This window comes from Neoarius graeffei, chromosome 24 (assembly GCF_027579695.1).
Source record: "Neoarius graeffei isolate fNeoGra1 chromosome 24, fNeoGra1.pri, whole genome shotgun sequence".
Classification (NCBI taxonomy): Eukaryota; Metazoa; Chordata; class Actinopteri; order Siluriformes; family Ariidae; genus Neoarius; species Neoarius graeffei.
Genome location: NC_083592.1, coordinates 16,930,775 through 16,944,365, shown reverse-complemented (window position 1 = coordinate 16,944,365; position 13,591 = coordinate 16,930,775). Strand labels below are relative to the sequence as shown.

At 41.1% G+C, this 13,591-nt stretch overlaps 1 protein-coding gene across 2 annotated transcripts in view; it reads left to right on the top strand.

The window, feature by feature from the left end:
* The first annotated feature begins 2,471 nt into the window (after positions 1-2,471).
* The window catches only part of vps33a (VPS33A core subunit of CORVET and HOPS complexes), a 40,358-nt gene continuing 29,238 nt past the window's right edge, over positions 2,472-13,591 (top strand). For both annotated transcript variants that reach the window (XM_060906817.1, XM_060906818.1), the window contains exons 1-2: positions 2,472-2,616; positions 10,599-10,664. In XM_060906817.1, the coding sequence (XP_060762800.1) occupies positions 2,515-2,616; positions 10,599-10,664 (168 nt within the window). In that variant the 5' untranslated portion in view covers positions 2,472-2,514. The remainder of the gene's footprint in view (positions 2,617-10,598; positions 10,665-13,591) is intronic.

Here is a 13,591-nt window from a genome sequence, read left to right as displayed (position 1 = left end):
CACTGTGTGCTTAAGTCTGTGCTTGAATGTACATGTGACAAATAAAGGCTTCTTGGCTTCAAATAGGCTATGAGCTCTCCGGATTTTATATCAAGCTCAGTGGGCTAAATGCATTGCTTTCCAGTTAAGGTAGAAGAAGAAGCCATTATTTGTCACATATAAATTACAGTACAGTGAAATTATTTCTTCACATTTCCTAGGATAGGAAGTTGGAGTCAGAGCACAAGGTCAGTCATGACAGAGGAGGGCCTTGCAACAGACCAGCAGTGGCAGCTTGATGGTGCTGGGGCTTGAACCCTCAACCTTCAGTTCATCAGTTTCTTATTGCCTCATGTATTTCTTCATTCCTGCTGATTTGATTCCTGCTGTGTTAACCCTGGGCTGCCAACTCTCATGCAATGAGCGTGAGACACACACATTTGATTGTCTTCACACGCTCACACGCCATACCTCCAATTTCTCACACTAGAAAAAAAATCTAGTTTATCTATCTGATCTAGGCTACCCATTGCATCGCGCCAACCACTTGCAATCGATCAATTACGCCTTACGCACGGCTAAACAGGCAGAGAGGTGTTCCCTTCTGTATACACTCCCCTATGGTAGGTGGCGCATCTAATGATGCTGCACGCGCCGGAAGTTGGATAATTGCCTACCGTCAATTTAGAGGAAGAGGAGAGAGAAGAAGGTATCCGAGTTGAAGACGGGTGTCTCAGACAGGTTTGTACATATGCACGCCAATGTGTGGTGTTACTGGCGTAATTATGAACTTATATAAAGTTTCTTAATTGTTTTAGCCTATAAGTGTTGAGAATATTTAATGCCATATCAAGAGCTGTGTACTAGGCATGCTAAATCATTATAGGCCTACTGCCGTGCCACAGCCTCTATCTTCCCCAACAAGCAGCACGGGAGAGCACCTACTTAGCACACGTTTATTAAGGTGCATTTTTAGTTTGTTTACTGTATGTTATCATATTTTATGACTTTATTTGAAGCCATACTGGAAATGTTGTAAAATAAAGCAAGTAAGAGATAATATTACAAATGCAAGAAGAGCCATTAGCCACCATACCTATTGTTTATTTACAAGGTATTTATTTTTAATTATTTATGATGTATGTAATTGCTCAGTTAAAGTAAATAAAGCATAGTCACCTGTAATATCAAAGAACTTGAACTTGTGAATAATTAAAAAAAAAGACAGAACAATATACTGAGGAGACAGGGTTTCAAAGAGGGCAAGACAGGTAGAGAATATTTGTCAGATAACAGGCCCTGACGAATGCTCAATTACTAATAAGAAACATAGATAAGAAATAAATTAATAAGAAATATATTAATATAGCTTATTTAAGTATGACCAAAATTTTTAAGCCCAACTTTGTGTGCACATTCCCACCTATGGCCAAGGTTCAGCTTTTTGTGTTTCAATACTGTTCAAACTTAATCATTTTAATGTTTCTTGTAGCACATGCACATTTTGCTTACTGTTTAAGCATTTTATTTGTTCTTTTGCTGTTGATATTTTTCCCCATGCCAATCTTCTGCTGAACCCAGTGGTGGGGAAAGCCCTTAAATGCATAATGAATAGTCAGTGAGAAACAATCTTATTTTTTGCAACAGTTATTAAAAACTTAACATTTAGTTTCAATTCAGAAGGTGTTTAGGCTTAGCTGATGAAATATTTTCAAACATGAACTTGCCTTTAAATCTGAAACACAGGTCTATAGGGCTACAGGAACATTGGCAGTCATCTGTAGTTTTCTAATGTGGGGGCTTTTAAGCCAAAACTTGGTGCTTTTGTTGGCCACAAGCTGAAGGCCTGGCAAGTCAGGGTGTGTAAGAATGTAGGTATGGCACAGCAGGCCACTCCAAAAATCCACCAGAATGCAGGAACATCTACTAAATCCAAAATCTCGACACCCCCCCCCATTGTCCATCTCCAGCTGGACGACCCACAAACAAAACACCAGAATGCAGGGGGACAAGTGAATATCAAACTGAATACAAAATTCCCACTTACTGCATGGTGTGCGGAAAAATTTTGCCGTCGACCCCCCCAAAAAAAAATCTCACTCCAAGGAATTTTGAAAAGTTGGCAGCCCTGGTTAACCCTTACTCATAACATAATGCAGAATTATTACTAAAACGTCGTAAAAGTCATAAAAATAAGACTAAAATCACTTACAGTTCAAATAAGGACCTGGGATTTATGTTTTTTGTTTTAAAAAAAATCTTAATTTCATCTTCAGACCTCAGAAAGGAGGTACTTGTTTATATGGATTGTTTAATCAAGCTATATGATGAACGCGTACTTCCAGAGAGAAACTCCGTATTATTCCAGGTACCGCTCTGTGTAACACAGAGTAACATCGCCACCTATAGGGCATTTAAAGAACTTTAGTGAAGCGCGCATGCGCAGGTAGGTAGCCGTCAAGTTCCAAACACACCCCAATAAGGAAGTAGGAACCACGTAACGTGGCCTGTGTCACATGATTGTGCCGTGTAAACATGGCTTCTCACTTGTCTTATGGCCGAGTCAATCTAAATATTTTGAGGGAAGCTGCAAGAAGGGAGCTTCGCGAATTTCTGGACAAATGCGCAGGAAGCAAGGTTGTGTTTTTTCTCTTTTGGTTGTGATGTTTACATGGTGTTAATATTAATTATCGTACAGTAGTTGAGTAATGTAGCACCGGCTAATATTTACTTTCTCTCGGTTTGGAATTAGATTTGAGAATTTTTTGTGTTTGTCTCTAGATCGCTGTTTGTTATTAATCCCAGAGACTCTATGTTAAACTAGTAGTGCACCATTTAAACAATGGAATCCATATAGAGCATTTAATATTGAGGCAGAAATTTTATAAACAGTGCGTAAAGGAAATGTAGGCGTCCATAAAGAATAGCCAGGGATTAATTGTTTTTGTTACAGTGCTAACAATCACTCCTACTAATACTATTGTTGTGATTATGATGATTAGTCACATTCAAAACATCAAAAGCAAAATAATTTAAGTAAATAATAAAACTTGGCCCTAAACTTGAATGGTATTGGAGGATTGTGTTGTGGGGCTCGTGGAAATTTATTTTATAGTTTTAAAAGGGTCATGGGATGCGGGAGGAAAAAAAAAAAAACACCTAGTGTAGAAGATATGATTTCAAACGCAAGATTTTCGATAGACCAGAGACTTAGCCACTGTCGCAGCATCTGCGTGAGAACTATGTTGCATGATTGTGTATGACAGTTTTTCAGTTTCTATTTGCTTTTTTAATTATTATTATTTGTGCTTTATTTAAAATGTGTTTTTGTAGTTTGAAAAAGGCCAAGCCCCCCCATAACACAAATCCACAGAAACGTATGCAATGAGGTCTCATCTCATTATCTCTAGCCGCTTTATCCTGTTCTACAGGGTCGCAGGCAAGCTGGAGCCTATCCCAGCTGACTACAGGCGAAAGGCGGGGTACACCCTGGACAAGTCGCCAGGTCATCACAGGGCTGACACATAGGCCAAGTTTACATTAGACCGTATCTGTCTCGTTTTCTTCGCGGATGCACTGTCCGTTTACATTAAAACGCCGGGAAACGGGAATCCGCCAGGGTCCACGTATTCAATCCAGATCGTGTCTGGTCTGGTGCTGTGTAAACATTGAGAATACGCGGATACGCTGTGCTGAGCTCTAGCTGGCGTCGTCATTGGACAACGTCACTGTGACATCCACCTTCCTGATTCGCTGGCGTTGGTCATGTGATGCGACTGCTGAAAAACGGCGCGGACTTCCGCCTTGTATCACCTTTCATTAAAGAGTATAAAAGTATGAAAATACTGCAAATACTGCCCATTGTGTAGTTATGATGGTCTTTAGGCTTGCCATCCTTCCACTTGCAAGTGGTAAGTGACTTGCGCACAGCGGCTCAGTCCCGAATCACTGCTCGCGCACTACACTCGCGTGCTCTGTGAGCTGCGCAGGGCCGGAGTGCGCACCCTCCAGAGGGCACTTGCTGTTCAGGGCGGAGTGATTTGGAGCTCAGCCGCTGAGGAGGAAGCGATGAGCCGCACTGAGACATTTCAACTTACGTGCCGAATTAGTCATGTGATTAGCGTATCCGTGTATTGGCGTTGCTGTGTGCACGAGAATCGTGTATTGGCGTTGCTGTGTCCACGCTAATCGTTTTTAAAAACGTTAATCTGATGATCCGCTGATACGGTCTAATGTAAACCCCACCATAGACACAGACAACCATTCACACTCACATTCACACCTACGGTCAATTTAGAGTCACCAGTTAACCTAACCTGCATGTCTTTGGACTGTGGGGGAAACCAGAGCACCCAGAGGAAACCCACGCAGACACAGGGAGAACATGCAAACTCCGCACAGAAAGGCCCTCGCCGGCCACGGGGCTCGAACCCGGACCTTCTTGCTGTGAGGCGACAGCGCTAACCACTACACCACCGTGCCGCCCTATGCAATGGGGTGATCTGGGAAAACCTGTCAGATGTTGCTGAAGCTAAATTCTAGATGAAAAATTGGGTTTTGATCAAATGTCAGTTTTTCTGCCAATAATAAGCTTTTACTTTGATTTTTTTACTTTTAATTTTACTTTTCACATCACATCACACATCACATTATCTCTAGCCGCTTTATCCTTCTACAGGGTCGCAGGCAAGCTGGAGCCTATCCCAGCTGACTACGGGCGAAAGGCGGGGTACACCCTGGACAAGTCGCCAGGTCATCACAGGGCTGACACATAGACACAGACAACCATTCACACTCACATTCACACCTACGGTCAATTTAGAGTCACCAGTTAACCTAACCTGCATGTCTTTGGACTGTGGGGGAAACCGGAGCACCCGGAGGAAACCCACGCGGACACGGGGAGAACATGCAAACTCCACACAGAAAGGCCCTCGCCGGCCCCGGGGCTCGAACCCAGGACCTTCTTGCTGTGAGGCGACAGCGCTAACCACTACACCACCGTGCCGCCCTAATTTTACTTTTATTAAACATAAATATATTTTGCCAAAACATTGAAATGTTTTATTTCACCCTCTTTGTGTGCTTGTTTTGGTGTCTGCCTGCATAAGTCATGTTAGGAAATGAGCTCATTTAATAAATGCAGTGATTTAAAAAGCTGTTGAAATTTTCTCAACCCCAATTCCAAAGAAGTTGACACTCTGTAAAACACAAATAAAAACAGAATGTGAAGATTTGCAAATCATGGAAACCTTTACATTTCACTGAAAAGCGTACAAAGACAACATATCAAATGTTGAAACAGAACTTTTGTTGTTTTTAGACAAATGTATGCTCCTTTTAAATTTGATGTCAGCAGCACATTTCAGAAAAGTTGGAACAGGGGCAACAAAAGACTGAAAAAGTTGTGTAATGCTAAGAAACAAATTTGGTTAATTGGCAACAGGTCAGTAACCTGATTGGGTATAAAAATAGCATCATAGAGAGGTGGAGTCTCTCAGAAGTAAAGATGGGGAGGAGTTCACCGCTCTGTGAAAGACTGCATGGGCAAACAGTGCAACAATTTAAGAATAACATCCTCAATGTAAAATTGCAAAGAATTTGAGGATCATCTCATCTATAGGGGTGTTCACACGGCAACTTTTACTCTGGTGTAGCACTGGGGCTGCCCCGGTAGAGCGTTCACACGGTACAAAGTTATACCGGTGTAGCCCCTGAAAGCTGCTTAAACTGGTGCAAATCTAACCCTGCTCGGGAGGTGGTTTAAGAAATTTACTCCGGAGTAAATGCTAGTTTGCGGGGCAGCACCGATATAAAATGGGACGTCTGAACGCTACAGGGGTAGACTCGCTACGCGTGAGGAGAGTTGATTACATATGGGCATTGCATAATTTGCATCCTGGTATTTTGCGCTTCCAAAATGGCGAATATCAACAACAACAGAACTGCGTGTCTTCATCCACGTTGTTTTCCCGGCGCTTGGTGATGCCATGACAACCGGGAAAAGGAAGTACATTTTCACGCATGCGCATATTTCATTTCCGCATTATTACTATCGTATAGCACAGTCGCAAAAACTGCCGTGTGAACGCAAGTGGGGCTGCACCGGTGCTAACACGCTTCTCTCTAGTAAGCAGGTTTGTGATGTGTGAACGCTCCACAAAATTTACACCGGTGTAAGATATATCGCAACAAAATACATCGGTGCAGCATCGATGCAAATATGTGCCGTGTGAACACCCCTCTAGGTACATAATCTTATTAAAAGATTCAGAGAATCTGGAGAAATCTCTGTATGCAAGAGACAAGGCTGAAAACTGACATTGGATGCCTGTGATCTTCAGGCCCTCAGGCAACACTGCATTAAAAGCAGACACGTGTCTGTAGTGGACATCACTGTATGGACTCAGGAACATTTCAGAAAACCATTGTCTGTGAAAACAGTTCATTACTGCATCCACAAGTTAAAACCATATATAAACAATATCCAGAATCACTGCCCCCCCCCCCTTCTCTGGACCCAAGCACTTTTACGTTGGACTGTGGCAAAGTGAGAAAATTGTTCCAAGATTTGATGAATCAAAAGCAGCAATTCTTTTTAGAAATCATGGATATGATATCCTCCAGGCTAAAGAGTAGAGGGACCATCTGGCTTGTTATCAGTGTAATGTTCAAAAGCCAGCATCTGTAATGGTATGAGGGTGCATTAGTGCACATGACCTGGGTAGCTTGCACATCTGGGAAGGCATCATTATTGCTGAAAAAAAAAAAAAAAAATATATATATATATATATATATATATATATATATATATATATATATATATATATATATATATATATAAATAAAATATGAGTCCTTGTGCTAAACTGGCCTGCCTGCAGTCCAGACCTATCTCCCATTTAAAACATTTGTTGCATTATGAATCACAAAATATGACAAAGGAGACCCCGCACTGTTGAGCAGCTGAAATTGTATATCAGGCAAGAATGGGACAACATTTCTCTTCCAGAACAATAGCAGTTGGTCTCTATAACTATAGTTACATATGTAACTATAGCATATGTTTCAAAAAACAATACAATTTCTCAGTTTCAACATTTGATATGTTGTCTTTGTGTTATTTTCAATTAAATATAGGGTTTCCATGATTTGCAAGTTGTCACATTCTGTTTTTATTTATAGTTTAGTGTCCCAACTTTTTTGGAATTGGGGTTGTAGTAAGCTTGGATGTTAAAGGTCATAGGGAACGGTTTTAATTTTATGCATGTTTGAAACTTTATATGTTAAAAAACCCTCTGTAATTTTCTTCTGGTCCCAAGAAGTATTGTTTATAAGTAATAATTAAAATAAGTTAGCGTGGATTGTGGCGAATTTCTGTTTGGTTATTTTCGTGACCACTCAGCGCGTGACGTTATTTAAGACAAACGGGCCACTTGAGTTGAGTCCACTTCTGTGTATTTCCATTGCCGTTCGGCTTGATTGCAGACGTGCATTCGGGAATTTCCAAAAAAAAACCATGCCTTGTTGTGCAGTGAACTGTAACAACAGGACCGGTTCAGGAAGAAGTTTTTACCTTTTTCCAGAAGAGGAGAAGAGGCGGAACGAGAGGATTGGCTTTTTCTGAAAAAGAAGAGGCAGAGCGAGAGGGTTGACTTTTTCTGAAAAAGAAGAGGTGGAGTGAGAGGGTTGACTTTTTCCAGAAAAGGAGAAGAGGCGGAGCGAGTGGGTTGGCTTTTTCCGAAAGAGGAGACGAGGCAGAGAGAGTGGATTGTGCACGTGAAGCCAGAGGGTTGTTTTTTTTTTTTTTTCCGGAAGAGGAGATGAGGCGGAGAGAGTGGATTGTGTGTGTGAAACAAAATCAAGCAGTCAAAGAAGAAATGGACCAGCAACGCTCAAGCAAAAAGAGAAGATTGGAGGTAAACGTTTTTTACTTTTGCTTGCAATTGACAAGTCAAGAATCCTGAGGGATCCTGTACAATCATTGTGGAAATAAGACAAAGGGATATTTCCTCGCTCAGAGTAGGCTATAAATAGTATAATGCCGCGGATAGCAGGCTAATGTGGCCTACCAGCGCACTAAGTAATCGTTACCTATATCCACGAGGGAGGGCGGTTTAATTATTCTTCAGAAGGGCTCTTATTTAGTATTATGACAAAAGTAAGACTTTATCATAACTACCAGGATAAATCGTTTGGGCGCGAGTCTTGTTGAGGTCCGGGGTCACCGTGATCAGAGTCGGCCAAATCACTATCTGATTCTGAGGCCACACGGTCAAACCAATGAGCCACATTCACTGATCGCTTCGCAACAGCCATAGGTTCATACATATATGGTTTCACCTCTCAATATTCAATTTGGAGAGTTCCTATTTCAAAATCGCTTTCACTTTCAGACAATTTACACGACCAAAGTCCGTACACGTGTGCTCGGTTCGCAGGTAAACACAGAACTGCTCCCGGTCTGTTTGGCTTGAATGATGTCACGACGACTGTCCCCTGGCGGTGAAAGTGCGCAGAAGTGAGATGTAAACAAACCTTCGGAAATTGGGCAAAACAGTATATTTTAACCGTTGTATTCAATTTTAGGGTGCAAATTGGACACTAAGAAGATTGAATTCGCTTTTTGCATACCTGCCAACCTGTACACATCTTGCGTAGCCGCTACGAATTTTTACCTCATTGTACGACTGTACGTTTTCACATTAAAAAGTACGCATATCGTCCAAACTCGCATTTCAGTCAAGTTCTCGCTGAAGTTGATACCGCTGATCTGTGAGAAAACTCAAAACCAGAATGGAACGCTTTGCCCAATCCCCCCGCCCCTCTTCCAGAGCGTGTGGCTCTGACCTCTTCACCCCTTCCCCTTCCTCCTTCGCGTCTCTGACTTGAGTGCAGCGGTGCAGCCAGGTGGCTCGAGCGAGTTGGGGATTGAAACGTCGGTTAGAGACGTCGTTTTTATATTTGTAACAGAAATGGTTGTTTCACGTGTACTCTAGCTTACTAGCCGTTATTTTGTGCATTTACAACACCAACAGTACAGGCTAGTTCTTCATTTAACTTCGAAGCCATCACTCGAGATTGCATATTCGATGCAGTAACCAACGAAACCTGATTAAAATTCCTCTCGCGCTCTCATTGAATCACTATGATAAGTACCACTTTATTGATGTGCTCAACAAAACGTAGCGTATTGTATATCTTAAGGGCAGTTGGTAACTTCTGTCAATGGTAGCCTAGAATGTTTGCAGATGATGTGAAGTCGAAAATTGGTCATCCCTCTTATGAAAAAACCTGTGTGGTACTGCAGTATCAAATGCTTTTTTATACAGTATTACTGCAGTAAATGCAATATTTCGAATGCAAATGCAATAGTTTGCACATGAAAAAGGCATGCTACAAAATACTGCAGTGAACTGTATAATGCAATATTTTTACTGTATAATAAAAACTTCCAACATGTTAAAAAATGCAAAAGTCTAAACCTATTGCATGGGAAATTTGTGCATACCATGTTTTGTGTTGAAAGTGCCTTTTTTACATACTGTATTAATTTAATGTGTTATTTATTTTGAAAGAGTGGCTCTGGTTTAATTTCATTTCATTTGCACATGTATTTAATGTTTGTTGTGCTTTTCAAAACGGAAGGAAGTTCCCAAGAGTCATCAATAACAGTTTCCCAAAGTCTATCAATAGGAATGTTTTACAAAACTGGACTATGTTCCCAAGGTCAATCAATAAAACTGGATTGAAAGTGTGTTTTTGGTCTGCTGGTTGTGGTCTGTGGGAGCGCATGCGCGCCGGGTTGGGGTGAGGTTGACGCGAGGGGGGTACTCATGAAATTGTAAAATTGTACTCATAAAATTTTTTTCAAGGTTGGCAGGTATGTTTTTGGGTCGTTCTTCTAGACAGTAAAGTTGATATTCTACGTTTCACCTCCGACCATTGCCTATGACCTTTAAATGAACATAAACACTGTCACATCAACAAACCTGAGAAGAGTGTTTACACAAATGTTCACATTGCCAAATAAAAATATGGGAATTTTAGTCAACAGCACAGAGCTCAGTGAATAAATGAATTAGCAATTATTTCTGCACGAATGCTCCCACGAACAGAGAATAGTCGAGTTAAGAGACAACAACGAGGCTTGAGTTTAAATGCAGTGAATTTACTTTTTCCTCAGGCAGTAAGTCAGAGACATGGAAGTGGATGATAGTGATAACAGTGACAACTAATTTCCTATTTTAAGCTTTAATTTAAACTCCCAGGAAATCAACAGTTTCTGAAATACTCTACCTAGCCCTTCTGGAACCAACACCCACACCACAGTCAAAGTCACTGAGGTCACATTTTCCTCCATTCAATCAAAAAAATATATATTATTGTTGTACTAAAATGAAAACTTCATACACAAACCAGATATTATTTTTAAAAAAAAAATCCAACACGCTTTGTCTCATCGACATGAACAGGGAAATTCACCTCTATAAGGGTGTGGTTTTTTTTTTTGTTTTTTTTGTTTTTTTTAATATAAATAAATAAATAAATAAATAAAAGTGCTTTATTGAAGATTAAAACCAAGCTGTTTTTATTCTGATTTTTTTTTCTCCCCCCAGGCCATTGTATGGGATGAATACCTTACAGGACCGTTTGGATTAATAGCTCAGTATTCATTGTTGAAGGTAAGGAAATGATGATGTTTTTGAATGTGGCGTTTAAGTTGTGGAGTGTGTAAAATGTGGACTGAAAGTCTTCTTAGACTTTCTTTACGTATGTATGTTAGAAAATTATCCACTACATTGGTATGAAATCCAGTTTTAGTATGTATTTCAAGTTTCATACTGAATATGTGAAGTGGGTGCCATATACCCCCCTTTCCACCAAATCAGTTCCAGGGCTTGTTCGGGGCCAACCACAACTCGTTCAACTTGCGAGCCATCTGAGAACCAGTTTGCTTTTCCATAGCTCGCGGTGCTAAGGGAAGACACGTCATTACGTTGCTGTATACGTCAGTTACGTCGTTGTATACGTCATTACGTCGCTGATACGTCAGTTATGTCGCCACGTTTGCATAAACCTTGGCGCAAATATCAAAGCAAAAACAACACGGAAGAAGCAGCAGCAACAAAAATAATAATAATAATGGATGACTTCGCGTTTGTACAGCTGCTGCTTCTCGGCACTTAAAAATTGCAATCTTTCGCGGTCTTGTTATTGTTGTTGGTCTTAACAACTCCGCCCCCCCGCTGACATAAGCGGTTCTTTCCTCTGGCCCAGCAGAGAGTTGGTGCTAGCCTGGAACCGGTTTTTCTGGCCCCAGAGCCAGTTCTTTGTCAGTGGAAACAGAAAACCCGGTTCCAAACTAAGCAGTGGCCCCGAACCAGCCCTGGAACTGCTTTGGTGGAAAAGGGGCATTAGTGGTCCAATCCCCGGCTGACAAAACTGGCTCTTGGAACATAGAATGTAACCTCTATGACGGGAAAGGAGCCTGAGCTGGTGCGGGAGGTAGAGAGGTACCCACTAGATATAGTCGGGCTCACCTCAGTGTAAGACTCCAGAACCAAACTCTTGGAGAGAGGCTGGATTCTCTTTTGGAGTTACCCTCAGTGAGTGGTGGTGAGCAGGTGTGGGTTTTCTCATAGCCTCCTGGTTTGGTGCCAGTATGTTGGAGTTCACCCCAGTGGATGAGAGTTGCCTCTCTGAGGCTTCAAGTTGGGGCATATGCTCTGACTGTCAGTTCAAAGTATTCAGCCTTCTTCGAGGCCTTGGTTGGGCTGCTGGAAGGCACCCCTTTGGGTGGCTCTCATTCTGCTGGGGGACTTGAACGCTCATGTGGGCAGTGACTGTGTGATTTGGAAGGAACAGACCACCCAATCTGAACCTGAGTGGTTCTCTGTTATTGGATTTCCATACTACGCATGGAACAAACATAACAGATGTCCATAACAAACATCATGTTCAAGCATAAGGGTGTTCATAAGTACACTCTGTACCAGAGTACTCTAGGTTTTAGGTCGATGATCAATTTTGTAAACATATCATCAGACTTGTGGCCATAGGTTCAGGTTCAGGAGGAACAATGCTGTTTTTGTCCTGGCCAGGGAACAGTGGACCAGCTTTGTACCTTCATGGGAGTTTGCCCAACAGTCCACATGTGGTTTGTGTACTTGAAAAAGGCATATGACTGTGTCCCTTGAGGAGTCTTGTGGGAGGTGCTCCGGGAGTATGGGGTACCGGGTTTGCTGATACGGGCCATTAGGTCCCTGTATGAACGGAGTGAGAGCTTGGTTGTCATTGCTGGCAGTAAGTCAGACTTGTTCTTGGTTGGCGTTGGACTCTGCCAGGGCTGCCCTTTGTCTCTGATTCTGTTCATAATTTTATGGACCGGATGTCTAGGTGCAGTCAGGGGGGTGGAAGGTGTCTAGTTTGAGGGCATCAGGATTGTGTTATTGCTTTTCGCACATGATGTGGTCCTTTTGGCTTCAATTAAGGTGTGACCTCCAGCATGCCCTGGGACGGTTTGCAGGCGAGTGTGAAGTGGCTGAGATGAGAATCGGCACCTCCAAATCAGAGGCCGTGGTACTCCGCCAGGAAAGGGTGGATTGTCCTCTCCGTAGGGCTGGGCGATATGGCCTTTTATTAATACCGCGATATTTTTAGGCCATGTCACGATACACGATATATATCTCGATATTTTGCCTTAGCCTTGAATTAACACTTTGATGCATAGAATCACACCAGTATGATGAGTCTATATTTCTACATTAAAACATTCTTGTTCATACTGCATTAATATATGCTAATTTTAAACTTTCATACAAAAAAGGGGGAAATCACAACTAAGTCAAAATTACCAAAACTGTATTTATTAAACAGTGAGTGGAACAAACATAAAATTGTCATTTCAAAACAAAGTGCACGTTTTGTGCAAAATTATCAGAGACAACATTTCAAAACAAGAAATTAATGCACTTTTGTCCATAATGTAACTCACATGGCATTTCAAAACACAAAATTAAAGTGCACTTTTTGTACATAATGCCACTACAATATTTCAAAACAAATGAAGTGCCTTTTTGTGCATGTTGTCACTAACATGACATTTCAAAACAACACTAAATTAAAGTGCACCTGTTGTGCATAATGCCACTAGGATATTTAAAATATATATATATATATATATATATATATATATATATATATATATATATAAAATGCACTTTTGTGCAGGATGTCACACAGGTAATTTCAAAATCAGTAAAATAAAAAGTAACTGCATAATAGGAAATCAAATGGTGAAAAAGGTGTATTTATTAAGGACCCTCCTTTTAGTTTTTTAGTCTTACAATCCTGTGGTTGCAAACAATACTTAAACATAAAACAATTCACAAAAGGTGAATGAGGTTCATTATGGAAAAGTTCACATCTTTAGTTTTGGTTTCTTCTGTATGAAATATATGGCACAAATAAAAAGAAAAAAATATGTAGTTGTATTTCGTGCACGGCATGTTGTGCCTTTGTAACAACAACCAGTGAATACCAGGCTGTTTAGAGATTTTGTGCCAAAAACACAAGCCTATCAACGGTGTCTGGTTTGAGAGATGCTCGA